Source organism: Pan paniscus, chromosome 13, assembly GCF_029289425.2.
Source record: "Pan paniscus chromosome 13, NHGRI_mPanPan1-v2.0_pri, whole genome shotgun sequence".
NCBI classification, from domain to species: domain Eukaryota; kingdom Metazoa; phylum Chordata; class Mammalia; order Primates; family Hominidae; genus Pan; species Pan paniscus.
In genome coordinates this window covers 110,713,859-110,731,101 of record NC_073262.2, presented here as the reverse complement: position 1 = coordinate 110,731,101, position 17,243 = coordinate 110,713,859, and the positions used below count along the sequence as shown (strand labels likewise).

At 42.8% G+C, this 17,243-nt stretch overlaps 1 protein-coding gene and 1 pseudogene across 1 annotated transcript; both read left to right on the top strand.

The window, feature by feature from the left end:
• The first annotated feature begins 596 nt into the window (after positions 1 to 596).
• LOC100978046 (gamma-crystallin D) lies at positions 597 to 4,046 on the top strand. Its single transcript, XM_003820815.5, has 3 exons — positions 597 to 1,206; positions 1,317 to 1,559; positions 3,710 to 4,046. The coding sequence occupies exons 1-3, from the start codon at positions 1,198 to 1,200 to the stop codon at positions 3,980 to 3,982; spliced, it is 525 nt and encodes a 174-aa protein (XP_003820863.1). The 5' UTR covers positions 597 to 1,197; the 3' UTR covers positions 3,983 to 4,046.
• Positions 4,047 to 12,866: 8,820 nt separating this feature from the next.
• On the top strand, positions 12,867 to 16,423 carry LOC100979048 (gamma-crystallin D-like; annotated as a pseudogene).
• Positions 16,424 to 17,243: the final 820 nt, after the last annotated feature.

The window sequence follows — 17,243 nt, the reverse complement described above, 5'->3', positions numbered from 1 at the left end:
CAAGACAAAGTATTTCCATGGGTTGACACAGGGCTGTAAGCAATTCTTTGAACATGAAAGAAGCTGGACACATAGGTCATATTCCACTCCAGTACTCTTTCCAGTCCATCAAACTGTTCTCTTCCAGGCCAATAAGTACTTTCTGAAGTCTTCCTCGAGTCCAACTTCTAGATTTTTATTCCTTCCTCTCCCTGCATCATTCCAGCCATAGCTCCCCTTTGTGTTAATGCAATTAATTTCGTCTGAGTCAAAGGCCTTGTGTACTCTCGCTTGTTCAGAGGGCAAAGGTGTATTCTAGATCCTACCAGAAATAAGTTTCTTAGGAATTTGGTTTTATTTTATAACAAGCTAAGAGATCATGTTTTTGTGTTTCAAACATATTACTTTTTCTAATTTCCTCAAACTTAGATATTTCCCTTTTTAGTTCTTTCTGAGATTAAGCATCTTAGAACTATTCTCTCTTTTGAATCACGGCACCACCATTAGCTAAGAGAAAAACATCTAATTCTTAGCTACTTCCAGGCATAATTGCAACAAAATCAGACCCAATATTGAAGATTCATATTTGCTGTGTGTTTTACCATAATAAAAGTTCGAAATTCTGTGAACTCTCTTAATAAAATGTTCCAATTTCTTACACCCTTTCATGATGACGTTCTCTTAAAGGACTAACTTGAAATTTTCAACATTCAGTTAAGCCCATTTCCTTCCTATTAACAATCAGTATTCAATATTGTGGCACGTAAGTAACACTGTAGTTCTGACAGATTAATTTATATTTGCCTTATTAAGAGTCGTTGCTTTTTTTGCTCCCCGACTTAAATTTTTTTTGTTTTTCCCCAGCCTATACGAATAAAAGCGTGAACTATATGTGAAATAGCTGAAGCTCCACTTCCATTATAAATAGACAATGTCCCAAATTGCCTTTTTACAAACATTCTCAATAGCATCAGCCAGTGATAGCAATCCGAATACTCCAGAGAGAATGCGACCAAAACCCACAACAAGCCCCGTGGACTAGCACAGCAAAGAGAAAAAAAGAGAACACGAAAATGCCCTTGCTCCCCTCCGGGGGCCCCTTTTGTGCGGTTCTTGCCAACGCAGCAGCCCTCCTGCTATATAGCCCGCCGCGCCGCCGCCCCACCCACTCAGCGCCGCCGCCCCACCAGCTCAGCACCGTCGGGCGCGCAGCCAGCCATGGGGAAGGTGAGCCCAGCCTGCGCCCCGGGACCCCGGAGCTTCCTCCATCGCGGGGGCCAGAGACTGGGGCAGGAGCAGGCCTGTGAGACCTCGCCTTGTCTCGCCTTGCCTTGCAGATCACCCTCTACGAGGACCGGGGCTTCCAGGGCCGCCACTACGAATGCAGCAGCGACCACCCCAACCTGCAGCCCTACTTGAGCCGCTGCAACTCGGCGCGCGTGGACAGCGGCTGCTGGATGCTCTATGAGCAGCCCAACTACTCGGGCCTCCAGTACTTCGTGCGCCGCGGCGACTATGCCGACCACCAGCAGTGGATGGGCCTCAGCGACTCGGTCCGCTCCTGCCGCCTCATCCCCCACGTGAGTACATCCTCAAGTCAGGACCCAGGCCCTCAGGACACTCACTGGATGGTTTCAAGCAAAAGTTAAACATTAGAAGTAGTGATCAGTCACAATAACTGAGAGTGGACAAAAGATGAACTATAGTGGATTAAGTCAATAGAGTTTGCTCCCCACATAAGCAAAATATTACCCAGACACCAGTTAATCACAATTAATCCACAAATATGTATTGAGTAGGAATGTGTCTCCTGCCCTAGGGGTTGTATAAGACTTAAGTCCTATTCTGGAATCATTTAGAATAGAGTTGTAGAAAAACCACTAATACCCAATAGAAGAATAAATGCTAGAGCGTACAGCAGTTACTGAGCAAACAGGGCAATTTCTTTTGAGACTTTTTCCCGTTTTTGCTCCTCTCTTGCATATTTTGGGTTTTCCCAACCTATATAAGACTTTCCTTCAAAGGAGAGCAACACACATATTTTACACATGTGCCCCTTTTATCCCATATGTGTGTTAGAACACTAAAGTTTATGCAAAATTCGTCCTTGGACTTACTGATTTTTTTTCCTCCATTTTTCTTCATTGCATTCACAAGTTATTGACTTAGAATTAATTGTTCTTTAATATATGAAGATATTTAATATTTTATATTTTAATGTATTTTAAATATTTATATTTTAATATATTTAAAATACTTATATTTTGAATAGAAGCCTTATATATTTAACATATTTTATTTATATCATTGATTTAAATGATGAATTATCATTTAATTCAATATATTAAATGATATATTTAATATATTTTAAATACTTATATTTAAAATACATATTTTTATATTTTAAATATATTTACATTAAATATATTTAATGAATATAATGTATTTAATAATATATTTATTTAATAAATATGTATTTAATATATTTATATAACTATATAAATTATATTTTAAATATATTTAACATATTTTAAATATATTTTAATATATTTTTAATATATTTCATTTACATTATATGTGTATATATATATTTTTGTTGTTGTTGTTTTGTTTTTGTTTTTTGAGACAGAGTCTCACTCTGACGCCCAGGCTGGAGTGCAGTGGTGCAATCTCGGCTCACTGCAACCTCCGCCTCCTGGATTCAAATGATTCTCCTCTCTCAGTCTCCTGAGTAGCTGGAGTTACAGGAGCACGCCACCACACCCAGCTAATTTTTGTATTTTTATTTTTATTTTACTTTATTTTATTATTTATTATTTATTTTTTTTTTGACGAAGTCTTGCTCTGTCCCCCAGGCTGGAGTGCAGTGGCATGATCTCGGCACACTGCAACCTCTGCTTCCTGGGCCCTAGCAATTTTCTTCCCAAGTAGCTGGGATTACAGGCACGCGCCACCACACCTGGCTAATTTTTGTATTTTTAGTATAGACAAGGTTTCGCCATATTCGTCAGGCTGGTCTTGAACTCCTGACCTCAAGTGATCCACCTGCCTCGGCTTCCCAGGGTGCTGGGACTACAGGCATGAGCCACTGCCCCACCCCTTATATTTATGTATTTTAAATATATTTTATTTATATTTTAGTAAAGTTATTTTAAAATAAAATATAATTTGTAAAATAAATATAATTTTAATTTATACTTATAAAATATAATTTGAATATAATTATTAAAATAAAATATGATTAACTTTAAATAAAATATAATTTTATACATTTTATATTTTAAATATAGTATATAATTAAATATGTATTAGATATCATATGTATATTAAAATTATACATTATTTAAATATATTTCTTTATAATTTAATGTTTATTTTAATATTAAAACATTTCTTCAAAATGGTATAAAATAGTAATAAGCTGTTACAGGTTTGGGTTTGCATGTGGTACAGGATACTGAGCCTAGGAGGCAGCTCATCCTAAGAAATAGCTGAATATATTAAAGAATGAGATTTCCTTCTCAATTTCTTCACCATACTTTATAATCTTGAAAAGGTACTGAATCTCTGCCCTCGGTAATGAGGAGTTTATAAATATTCAGAATTAATTAAATTTTACCATGTATTTCAAAATGGCTTGAGCGGGTCCTCACCAAGCTGGACTGCCTAACAATGCATTGGAATCATTTCACACTTGCTTTTCTTCTCTTTTTATTTCTGGGTCCGCCAGTCTGGCTCTCACAGGATCAGACTCTATGAGAGGGAGGACTACAGAGGCCAGATGATAGAGTTCACTGAGGACTGCTCCTGTCTTCAGGACCGCTTCCGCTTCAATGAAATCCACTCCCTCAACGTGCTGGAGGGCTCCTGGGTCCTCTACGAGCTGTCCAACTACCGAGGACGGCAGTACCTGCTGATGCCAGGGGACTATAGGCGCTACCAGGACTGGGGGGCCACGAATGCCAGAGTGGGCTCTCTGAGGAGAGTCATAGATTTCTCCTGAAATATGCCCTCCTTTGTTGTTTCTTAATTTGGAAACTAATAAAATATTTTCTGTGTGTTCCTGGCACTGATTTGCTTGTGTCTTTACTTTGCCCTACTTCTATGTTATTTTATTTACACACACAAGGCAAATGGCAACCAAGATGTGTAATACATAGATAACAAAGGAAGTTCTCACAACAGAAAGACATCTTCATATTAAGTAGAACTTAACAGTTTACAAAAGTTTCATAATTCATTATCTCATTTGATTCTCTGGCCTTTAAACAGCTTGCTGCTTCAAACCAGATTATCAGAAATCTGTTTAGATTTCAGTTTTTCTTTGAGGAGTGAGGACCTGAAAACGTAGGTTCAGATAGTGTGACCCACTTTTTCAATCAGGGATTCTGAACCTGGGTACCATAACGCGCGTCCATTTTTGAATTCTCTAAAATTGTATGCAAAAGTTGAGTTCACAAATCTCTGTCCGACTCCCTTACTACAGAGGTGGCCATGTGGCCTTCCTCTGGCCATCGAATCAGAAGTGAGAAATGATGATAGGGAGGGAGAAGAGATGGTTCTGGAAAAACTTGTGCCTTTCTAATGAAAGAGAGCAGATGACCCTGATGCCAAAGTTCCCTCTTATTTCTTATACTCAAGAAATGACAGCTGTGAGAGAAAGGCCAGGAGAATTTCAGAAATGTTGGCCTAGATGTGGCTGAGCCCCTGGACCATGCTAACAACCTTTTACCTTCAGACTTCTTGTAATGGCAGTCAAATAAACCACATTTTGTTTAAGCCCCTATAGCTGGGTATTCTGTTATCTGCAGTTCAACACACATTTCTAGCTGATGTAGAGTATATGTGAATTTTCCTTAGGTAACTGTATAGAATTTTATTTAGAGACATTCTTAATTTTAAAATTAAAAAAAAACAAAGAAAAAGAAAAGACGGGAGCTAAATGATGAGAACACACACGTGGACACAAAGAAGGGAACAACAGACACTGGACCTGTTGGAGGGTGGAGGGTGGGAGGAGGGAGAGAATCAGAAGAAATAACTATTGGATACTAGGCCTAGTACCCGGGTGATGAAATAATCTGTACAACAAACCCCCGTGACACAAGTTTACCTACATAGCAAACATGCACATGTACCCCGAGCCTAAAATAAAAGTTGAAAAAAAAAAAGGGGGAGGAGAGAAAAAGAAAGAAAGGGAGGGAGGGGGAGAGAGAGGCACAGAGAAGGGCCATTACAGAACATTGTAGTTATAAGATAAGATGGTTAATATATTTTAAATCCATAGATCATCTAACCTAGATAACTCATTTTATGTACAGTAAACTGAGGTCTAACTCCAATGTCACACCAAAACAGAGGTGGAATCAGAAGCCAGAATCACAGCTCAGAAACTGCTGGTTTTCTATTATGAAATCAGGAAGATTTTGGCCAGGTGTGGTGGCTCACACCTGTAATCCCAGCACTTTGGGAGGCCGAGGTGGGCGGATCACCTTAGATCAGGAGTTTGAGAGCAGGCTGGGCAACATGGTAAAACCCCGTCTCTACTAAAAATACAAAAATTAGCTGGGCGTGGTGGCAGGTGCCTGTAATCCCAGCTACTTAGGAGGCTGAGGCAGGAGAACTGCTTGAGCTCAGGAGGTGGAGGTTGCAGTGAGCTGAGATCACACCACTGCACTCCAGTCTGGGCGACAGAGCGAGACCCCGTCTCAAAAAAAAAAAAAAATCAGGAAGATTTTATAAAATCTATTGTGAAATTTTGTGAAAGTAATGACAACACTAAATCATAGATTCTTACCATGAGGTCATTGCACACAACCAACCAGGAATTGAATTAAAAATATTGAATAATCCAAAGCTGCATTCTCTGAATACACATGGGCACACACACACACACACACACACACAGTTATATATATTGATATAACCTCATCCAATGTACGTTTGTGTGTGTCAGTATACTATGTATAAGGCTGTCCTACAATATATTCACTTACATTGGTTCTTTTCCTACCTCTTATTCTGTCTTATTTGTACTCTCATTGCTAGAATTTTAGAAAGGAGGAGTCACTATGTAAGTGCTTAGAGGCTAATCTGATCATGTCATTTCTCTGATTAAAAACCTTTGATGTTCCTTCACCTCCCATAGGAAAACATTCAAATTCCTGGGATCCTGACCCCCAGCCTATCTACCTCATCTCCTATTTCCTGACCTCAGCTGTCCTTCCTTCCCATCTCACCTGAGTCCTCCAAGCACACCAAACACTTTCACATCTCTTTGCCCTTACTTATATCTTTTCCTCACCAGGATTTCTCTTGTGTACCTTCTCCCTGGTGAGTTACTCAGCCTTTAACCAGATCAAAATTCATCCTAATCCCACAGCCAGAAATGGATCTGACTTAATGCTTTAGACTGAAAGTAGCAGCAACTTCATATTAAATAGATAAGCAAGATGGAAATCTACTAGCTCACATGACAGGAAGTCTTGGGAGCATAGGGTTTAGGGATGGTTGATTCAGCAGCTCAACAACATCATCAGGACCCCAGGTTTTCTCTGACTCCCGCGGCATTTAGCATCTGCGTCATCCTAAAGCTGGTATCCCTGGTAACCATAGAATCTATTAGCTGCAACTGGGGCAATAGACAAGAAAGGGTGAATGAAGAAACACAATAGCAGTCTTAGCCTATAACACAATTGTGTCCAGAGCACAAATTCCCAGGATTGAAGAGAACCTTAAAATATTATCCGATTCTTGAGTGTGAGCTTTGGTGTTATAGGGAAATCAGAATGAACTGAATAAAGGGAGAAAGAAGGATGAAGTCCAAGGAGGAAAGGGTACAAATAGAGAAAAAAATTGTTTAAGATGTCAATTATATTCAATATTCTTTTATTTCTCTTTATAAAGTAAGAGAACTGTAAGGTTTGTTTTTGTTTTTGTTTTTGAGACGGAGTCTTGCTCTGCCGCCCAAGCTGGAGTGCAGTGGCGCAATCTGTGCTCACTGCAAGCTCCGCCTCCCGGGTTCATGCCATTCTCCTGCCTCAGCCTCCCGAGTAGCTGGGACTACAGGCACCGACCACCACGCCCGGCTAATTTTATTTTGTATTTTTAGTAGAGACAGGGTTTCACTGTGTTAGCCAGGATTGTCTTGATCTCTTGACCTCGTGATCCGCTCACCTCGGCCCCCCAAAGTGCTGGGATTACAAGCGTGAGCCACCACGCCTGGCCAGAATTTTTTTTTTTTTTTTTTTTTTATGAGATAGAGAGGACAACAGGTAGGGAGTGCAGTGGTGCAATCTCAGCTCACCGCAACCTCCGTCTCCTGGGTTCAAGATTCTCCTGCCTCAGCTTCCCCAGTAGCTGGAATAACAGGCATATGCTGCCACGCCCAGCTAATTTTTGTATTTTTAGTTAAAGATGAGGTTTCACCATGTTGACCAGGCTGGTCTCGAACTCCTGACCTCAAGTGACCCACCTGCCTCGGCCTCCCAAAGTGCTGGGATTACAGATGTGAGCCACTGTGCCCGGCTGACTATAAGAAATTTAAAGTAAACTTTGTTTTAGACACTCTTTAACTCCTTTATAATCCATGGAATTCATCCTGTCTTGGGAGGCAATTCAGATGGTACCAAATATTGGCAAACATTTACACTTCTTCAGTCCTTTGTGATAATGAGGAGTTGAATGTCACAAGAATAGCAGAGGGAGAAATATGAACTAACTTTTGAGCATACTTCTAGGAATCTATCTAAGAAACAAATCCTAAACATGAAAAAAAGTGTTATGCACAAACTACTCACTCAATATTTATTATAATAAAACTGGAGCAGGACTAGCCACAGACAAAACCCCTCAGACACCAAGTTAAAGAAGGAAAGGCTTTATTCAGCCAGGAGCTTCAGCAAGACTCACGTCTCCAAAAACCGAGCTCCCCGAGTGAGCAATTCCTGTCCTATTTAAGGGCTTAAAACTCTAAGGGGGTCTGCTTGAGAGGGTCGTGATGGATTGAGCAAGCAGGCAGTACATGACTGGGGGCTGCATGCACCGGTAATCAGAATGGAACAGAACAGGACAGGGATTTTCACAATGTTTTTCCATACAATGTCTGGAATCTATAGATAACAGAACCGGTTAGGTCAGGGGTTGATCTTTAACCAGGCCCAGGGCGTGGCGCCGGGCTGTCTGCCTGTGGATTTCATTTCTGCCTTTTAGTTTTTACTTATTCTTTCTTTGGGGGCAGAAATTGGGCATAGGACAATATGAGGGGTGGTCTCGTCCCTTATTCCCCCGCTTTGAGAACCTCACTCATTAGTGGCAGTGTCACTTTTATTTTCATTACCCGTGTCTTCTTGCAAGACAGATCAATAGTGATTCATATAGTACACTTGTGCTGAAGCATTTTGGTGAACTAAGGTAGTGATGAAGCTTTTTATCATTTGAAGAAGTACAGGTAACAAACAAGGGAGCAGTAAGCACGTTCCTATTACTATCACAACTCCTATTATAAGAGTTTCAAATTCTCCTAGTGCTGGGAACCATTTTTCAAACATGGCCCCAGGATCAAATCCATGCCACACTTGCACAGGCACATGTGCCAGTTTTGTCATATCTCTATGTCTTCAACTACCTTCCCTTGATCATCTGTGTGTAGACAGCAATTAGTAAGGTAAATTTCCCACAGACCCCTCTTTTAGCTGCTAGCAAATAGTCGAGAGCCAATCTATTTTGATAGACAGCATTTCTCATCCGAGTTTCTTGCCAGGCCACAATAGTCAAGGCTCTGTCAGTCTTATTAATGATTATTTCTAAGACAGCTTGTAACCGTATGATTCAATTGAGCATGTAAATGGGGGTCTGGTATCCCCACGAGCCGTCTTGTGCCCAAGTAGCAGTTATGTTCAGCTGGGCTCTCTGATACCAGGAGCAAGGTGGCGGGGTTTAGGGTGTTGCAAACTTCAATGGTTATGTGGGGATTTTCACATAGGAAGCTTTGGTACTTGGTTAATCTAGCATTTGCTAGCCAATGATGTCCTTTGGTATTCATCAAAGTTACCACAGCATGGAGGGGCCTTTATATTCAGGTTTTGCCCAAGAGTTAGTTTATCTGCTTCTTGTGCTAACAGGGCCATTGCTGCCAGGGCCCTTAGACATGGGGGCCAGCCTTTGGAAACCGGGCCCAGTTGTTTTGAGAGATAGGCCACTGACCTTGGCCAGGGCCCCACAGACTGGGTTAAAACTCCAACTGCCATTTTTTCTCTTTCTGTCACATAGAGTGTAAAGGGTTTTGCCAGTTCAGGTAGCCCCAGGGCTGGGGCCAACATGAGTTTTTTCTTTTAACTCATGAAAAGCTCATTGCTGTTGGTTGTAATAGATGTAGTTTATCCAATCTACATTTTTATTAACTGTCACCCACCAAAATATTGACTCAAATCCTGCAGCTATTTGATTTTAAGCTTTAAATTGATCTGGTATTCCCCGTGGGACTTCAATTGCTTCTAAATAGACGTGAGAGTCGAAAGACCCATAAGGGGCTTCTCTCGCTTTACGATGTCTTATTTTTCCTCCCTCTGGTTGACAAAATCCCAGGGCGAAAGGCATAGCCAATTGGACTGAAGTACAAGTGCCACTCCAGTTATTCGGCCACAATACCACCACACATCCGCTTGGGGATGAACGAGGGCTGACTGATTGATAAGCTCTTGAAAATTCTTAAGCTCACTGCATCCCTTCAGGTCTCCAAGGAACTCTAAGTTTCCTCCCTGTTGTGAGAGTCATGAAGTGAACTTAGTGTTGGGAGACGGAAGCTGGATGCCCCTTGGGGGCTGACCTGCAGGGTGCCGGACTTTGGGATATAGCAGAGAGAGCTTGGCACGACTTATTACTCCAGGCTGTAGAATCCTGGAAAAGAGCTACCATGCAGTCCACGCCTGGGCGACTGGAGGACCACCTTAGTGGAAAGGGGACAATCTGGGCCTCTGACCTGCCCTGCGCACAAGCATAACAATTGCTTTTGTTTAATGTGCTGATGGAATATTTGATCCATTCCAACCAGGTATTTGCATCTTGGTATCCTGTCTTAATTGACAAAGTTTGTTTTAAGTCTTTAACTTTTATGATCCTCTAGTAAAATTAACATATGATTTTAGGAAATTACAAAAACCGGTTGGGGTAGTCCATCCTTGCTCTTTAGTGGTCCACAGAATGTTGGACAAACTACGGCATAAAAGCTCTACATTGAGGGGCAAGACTCCTGGTTGACACTGGAGTCTTTAATCAAAATTTCCCCAGATTAAATGGTCCTAATTTACTAATGCCCAGTCTGAGGAGAGTCAAGAGGGACAGAGGTACTTTTCTGAAGTAGAGAGCTGTCTTTGACTTGGCAAGTCCCCACAGGGTTTAACAAGGAAAGCATTAAATGCAATAGTTTGAGGTGAAATTGACTTGGTTATGTTAATAACTAGATGGTCAGTAATAGAGCAAGAAAAGAAGAAAGAGTAATAGAATAGATGAAAAAGTTAAATTTTTCTTAGCTTAGTTTGGTAGGGTTTTCCCCTGGGACTATGGCCCACGACTCTGGAGAGGGTGGCACTTTCTTGACTCGGTTGTGATGAGTCCATCCTTTTTTCGCTATACGAGCAGCAGTCTCGGTGGTTAGCAGCACACGGTAGGGTCCTTTGTAGGCTGGTTCGAGTTTCCTTTTTTTTCACCCTTTGATGAGAACGTGATCTTCAGGCTGGTGCTGGTTTACCAGAAATTCTGGGGGTGGTACATGTGCTAAAAGACTTTTAGTTTTGAGGGAAATTCTGTATTCATTAAACAGTAACTCCCCAATCCTACCTCCCCCAATCCCTGGTAACCGCCATTCCACTTCCTGTCTTTACGAAACTGACTATTCTAGGTACCTCAAATAAACGGAATCATACAATATTTGTTCCTCTGTGTCTGATTTATTTCCCTTCACATGTTTTCAAGGTTCTTCCATATGTGCCATGTGTCAGCATTCCTTATTAGGAATAAGGACTAAGGAACTTCCAACTTTGTTTTTTGCAAGACTAATTTGTTGATTTGGGGTCCCTTGAGATTCCAGATGAATTTTAGGATAGATTTTTCTCTTTCTGCATAAGGAAATCATTGAGATTTGATAGGGATTGCACTAAATCTGCAGATTGCTTTGAGTAGTACTGATGTATTAACAATATTGTCTTCCAATCCATTAACATAGGATGTGTTTCCACTTATTTATGTCTTCTTTAATTTCTTTCACTATTTTGTAATTTTCAGAGTATAATATACTTTTTTTTTTTAACTTGACATATGGTAAGCATTTTCCATACCCTTAAATAAATTCTTTGACAACATGATTTTTGGTAGCTGCATAGCATCTCATCAAACAAGTGTTCCATGATTTATTTAAACAATGCCCTATTCTGGACATTTTATTTGTATCTAATTTTCTATATTATAAACACCATTCTGATAAAATATCACTGTTCATAATCTTTGTATGCGTCTTTAATTTTTTCCATTGGACAAATTCCTAGAGATGGAAATATTAGATCACAGGTGTGAGAATTAGGAGTTTTTAAATATACATCAACAGTGCTACTTTTTATACAAAACTATGGCTTAAAATCTTTTCGCCTTTCTACTGCTTTATAGTTTCTAAATTTTCCACAAAAGTTATAATTTTTAAAAGAGAAATATGTAAATGAGGCTTATTAAACTTATGTGGATCACATAAAATTTGTCCAGAGAAAGCTATTTTTTAGTATTAGACTTAGGTAGCAAGAATCCAAACTAAGGAGTGAGACTGGGTGCACCAAAGTTATTCTAATATCAGTAGTTCTTAGTGGGGATGGGGAGTGGATTTGCTTTCCAGGGAACCTTTGGCAATGTCTGCAGACAGTTCTGCTTGTCACGACGGGACAGTAATGCTACCGGTACCCAGCTGGTAGAGGCCAGGATGCTGCTCAATGTCCTGCAATGCACAGGACAGCCTCCCCACCCAGCAGATAATTTTTTTGGCCCCAAATGTCAAAAGAGTGCTGCGGTTGAGAAACCCTGCTCTAAAGAGAGTGGAACACCAGGAGGGACCGGGTCCCGGCAAAAGGAAGGAAGACCCCAGTCCCTGGAGTCAGAGCCTTAACTAGAGAGCCACGAGGGTTTTGCCCCAGGGTGAAGAAGGCAGAATCTTTGCAAGATTGCAGGATCTTCAATGTGTTATATTTGCATGTTAACTTGCATTTGTCAGCAGCTAGAACCAACTAAGCTTAGCCTTTAGTTAGCAAAGTTGTTAAATAGAAAGTTACCAGTGTAATAACCGCCAAAGTGTCACTTCATGATTCCCACAGTTGAGAGTTTCATTGCCTGTGCTGAGGCAGGCACGGTGCTGAAGCTGAAGACTTCCCTGCTTCCACCCAGGCTCCAGGGATCAGAGCTGAGGCCAGGTGCCTAAATAGGGCTTCCTCAGGCCCAACCCCTGGCGTCCAACCTCCTGCATTAGTTATCAGATACCCTGGTTATCAGCAGGTAGGATCATAGAGAGGTTCTCTTAAAGGAGAATCACATCCTACTGTAAACACCCCGAGGAGAAGGCAAGTTCATCCTCACGTTTCACATTTCACACCAATCTAAACAATACAGCCTCATGCTGTAGTCTATTTCGACCTTAGACTTGGTCGCTATTCTGCTTTGTTGCTCAAACTGAACTTTTAAAAGGTAAATAAAACATTTAATTACAATTACTAACTCTTAAGCACTTGCTCAATTCCAATTTCCCAAATAGGCTTTATGTAAAGGCCCAAATGGCACTAAGTGACAGTTTTAACCAGATCATCAATTCGAAAGCTTTAGAGAGTCTAAAAGAAAACATACAATAAACCTCCCACCCCCACCCCTACAGTCATTATATGGAACAGAGAGAGAGAGAAAAAAAAATGCCCTTGCTCCCCTCCGGGGGCCCCTTTTGTGCGGTTCTTGCCAACACAGCAGCCCTCCTGCTATATAGCCCAGCCGCGCCGCCGCCCCACCCGCTCAGCCCCGCCGTGCGCCCAGCCAGCCATGGGGAAGGTGAGCCCAGCCCGCGCCCCCCGGTAGCTCCCTGCATGGCGGGGGCCGGAGACTGGGGCAGGGGCAGGCCTGTGAGACCTCGCCTTGCCTCAACTTGCCTTGCAGATCACCCTCTACGAGGACCGGGGCTTCCAGGGCCGCCACTACGAATGCAGCAGCGACCACCCCAACCTGCAACCCTACTTGAGCCGCTGCAACTCGGTGCGCGTGGACAGCGGCTGCTGGGTGCTCTATGAGCAGCCCAACTACTGGGGCCTCCAGTAGTTCCTGCGCCGCTGCGACTATGCCGACCACCAGCAGTGGATGGGCCTCAGCGACTCGGTCCGCTCCTGCCGCCTCATCCACCACGTGAGTGCAGTCGCGCCGGGTCCCTTCCGTGCCCTCGAGTCGCATCAGTGATCCACGTGGATGATTCACATGACAGGCGACGGGATGGGATGGCAGGCTTCTTTTTTCTGGCTCTAACTATATTCTCTTTTCCTTTATTAACATGCGTAAGGTTTCCTCCACTGAAAAAGTATGTGATGCAGTGCTTTTAACTGGTCATTTTATTTTATTTTGCTAAAGTCAAATTCACCTCTACTGGGAATAAGTTGTGCGTGGCATTAGCTCAGAGCATCTATGCCACAGGTGATGAAACAGCAACAGATTAATTCCTTGCTGTCAGGTGGCCATAGGCTAGGTGGCTATTTCTTTTACGTCATCTGTAAAAAGGGCTGATGAGAGTAGTTCCTTTATAGGGTTCCAATGAGGGTAAAAGGAGGGTGCCTGGCACATGCCAATCCCCAACCCCGAGTATTAACTATTATTATGAACATCAAGGGCCTCTCAAGTCCTGCCTTCTGATTGGGCAAACCAGTAACCAACAATGAAATTCCAGTAGCTCCTGCAGGGCCCACTGTTACCTAAATGAAGCCCCAGCAGCCTGGAATTTCACAGTTAGGGATTCCCTAAGTTGACTGTGACAGAGTCCCGGGAAAATGAACCACTTTTGTGAAGTCTGAAATCCCCTCACAGGGTTTAATAGCTTGATAAGGACCCAGTCTGGCAATGGAGCCCAAAAACTTAGATTTCTAATTTCAAGTACCAACTCTTCTAATTACAGACTGTAAGATCCACTTCACTAGCAGTCACTCAAACCTCAAAAAGAATTGCTCATGAGACTCTTCCCTAAAGAAGATACATACATATATATATGTATATATGTGTGTGTGTGTATATATATATATATAGAGAGAGAGAGAGAGAGAGAGAGCAAGTCTCAAAGTCAGATTTGAGAAGGAAATGACATTACTGATCAGCTCTTAACCGAGACAGAAAAAATGTCATTAGAAGGCTCAGAAGGGGATCTAGAACCTGAGCTCCAAGCAAAAAAGATTTTTTTTCTTTTTTTTTTTTTGAGATGGAGTCTCGCTCTGTCATCCAGGTTGGAGTACAGTGGCGTGATCTCGGCTCACTGCAACCTCCACCTCCCGAGTTCAGGCAATTCTCCTTTCTCAGCCTCCAGAGTAGCTGAGATTACAGGCACACGCCACCACACCTGGCTAATTTTTGTATTTTTAGTAGAGACGAGGTTTCACAATATTGGTCAGGCTGGGGAGGGGGGAGGGATAGCTTTAGGAGATATACCTAATGCTAAATGACGAGTTAATGGGTGCAGCACACCAGCATGGCACATGAGCCATCGTGCCTGGCCCCTAAAGAATATTTTAATGTGGAGGAAGAAAAACATTGAGACAATGGGAAGGAACAAACAAATGAAGGAAGAACAAGTGCTCAAAACAAGAGACATGGCCAGGCGTGGTGGCTTACACCTGTAATCCCAGCACTTTGGAAGGCCGAGGCGGGCAGATTACCTGAGGTCAGGAGTTCGAGACCAGCCTGGCCAACATGGTGAAACCTTGTCTCTACTAAAAATAATTAGCCAGGCGTGGTGGCAGGCGCCTGTAGTGCCAGCTACTCGGGAGGCTGAGGCAGGAGAATTGCTTGAACCTGGGAGGTGGAGGTTGTAGTGAGCCAAGATTGTGCCACTGCACTCTAGCCTGGGTGACAGAGTGAGACTCCGTCTCAAAACAAAACAAAACAAAACAAACAAAAACCGACAGAGACAAGAATAGCTCAGGACAAACAGCCTAAGTTTCCATTTTTCTAAAGGTTTCACACTCTTGAACCTGTACAGGCCTCCTTAACGATCTTTTTTTAGGGCAGGCGTGGTGGCTCACGCCTGTAATCCCAGCACTTTGGGAGGCCGAGGCGGGTGGATCACGAGGTCAGGAGATTCAGACCATTCTAGCTAACACGGTGAAACCCCGTCTCTACTAAAAATACAAAAAAATAGCCGGGCGTGGTGGCGGGTCTGTAGTCCCAGCTACTCGGGGGGCTCAGGCAGAAGAATGGCGTGAACCCGGGAGGCGGAGCTTGCAGTGAGCCGAGATCGCGCCACTGTACTTCAGCCTGGGCGACAGAGCGAGACTCCATCTCAAAAAAAAAAAAAAACATAAAAACATTATTTTATGTGTCATCCAACAAGAGCCCAAACCACCACAAATTTATGAAGGAGAGAACAAAACAAACAAAACAAATACAAAAAATATTTAAAAGTGGTCCTGAGCAGGACAAGTGTGTCTATTCATGTAGATTGTAACAGAAAACCCTAGGGAGCACCATTCATACCAAATGAATGGGGAGTGGTGTCCTCTTGAGTTTCACAGTGTACAACCTACCCAACTATACACAGCAGCCCTGGTGTTGGCAGTGTCTTTGTTTTAGCTTGGTCACTTTTGATATAGGAATTTTTTTTTTTTTTTTTTTTTTTTTTTTTGGAGACGGAGTCTCACTCTGTCCCCCAGGCTGGAGTGCAGTGGCACGATCTTGGCTCACTGCAAGCTCTGCCTCCTGGGTTCATCCCATTCTCCTGCCTCAGCCTCCCAAGTAGCTGGGACTACAGGTGCCTACCACCACCCCCGGCTAATTTTGTTTTTGTATTTTTAGTAGAGACAGGGTTTCACTGTGTTAGCCAGGATGGTCTCGATCTCCTGACCTCGTGATCCACCTGCCTCGGCCTCCCAAAGTGCTGGGATTACAGGCGTGAGCCACTGCTCCCGGCCTAGAAAAAAAATTTTTTAGGTCCATCCCCCAGGAAGTCAGGTTTTCTGACGTTCCCTCATCTGCTGTTTGCTGAACCCCCAGGCCAGCTCCCACAGGCTCAGGATCTATGAGCGAGAGGATTATAGGGGCCAGATGGTGGAGATCACTGAGGACTGCTCCTCTCTTCACGACCGCTTCCACCTCAGTGAGATCCACTCCTTCAACGTGCTGGAGGGCTCCTGGGTCCTCTACGAGCTGCCCAACTACCGGGGGCGGCAGTACCTGCTGAGGCCGGGGGACTACAGGCGGCGCCAGGACTGGGGGGCCACGGATGCGAGAGTGGGCTCCCTAAGGAGAGCTGTGGAGCTCTACTGAAATATTTGTACTCTATCCCTTGCTTCATCTGGAAACTAATAAAATATTTCCTGTGTGTTCCATGCAGTAATGTATCCTCTGTTCCTTTCAGCCTCCTTGGAAGGGCTCAGCAAAAATCATGCTGGGAATCATGTGGATTTTCTTGCATGTATCAGTGGAAAGGGGGTGTGAGGCAGCTGTTAAGAGCACAGCCTCTGGGGCCAGAATGCCGGGGCCCAACTCTACTTACTAATTATAGTTGTGGAGCAAGTTACTTAGCATCTCTGTCCCTCAGTTTCCTAATATGTAAAAATGGGGGTTAATAGTACTTTTCACCTCATGAGGATTAAATGTGGATTAAATGAGTTTATAGTTCTCTAACAACAGTGCCAAGTATGAAGTAACCGCTATGTAAGTATTTGTAACATAACTGTTTATTATTATTCAGTATTTGCACCTTATAAATTACTGTTTCTCAAAGTATCTATAATGGGTTAAACATCACCTGGGATACTTCTTAAAATGCGGATTCCTTGAGCCCACTGCCTCCCCCACAGTAATTTTTATGCAAATGAAATTTGAGAACCACAGTTCTTTTTTTTTTTTTTTTTTTTAAGACAGGATTTCACTCTGTCACCCAGGTTGGAGTGCAGTGGTGTGATCACGGCTCACTGAAGCCTCAGCCACCCCAGGTTCAGGTGATCCTCCCACCTCAGTCTCCCAAGTAGCTGGGACTACGGGCACATGCCACTACA

Coding starts and splice junctions, on each gene's coding strand:
- LOC100978046 (XM_003820815.5), top strand. Junction 1,560..3,709: donor CCTGCCGCCTCATCCCCCAC/GTGAGTACATCC, acceptor TGGGTCCGCCAG/TCTGGCTCTCACAGGATCAG.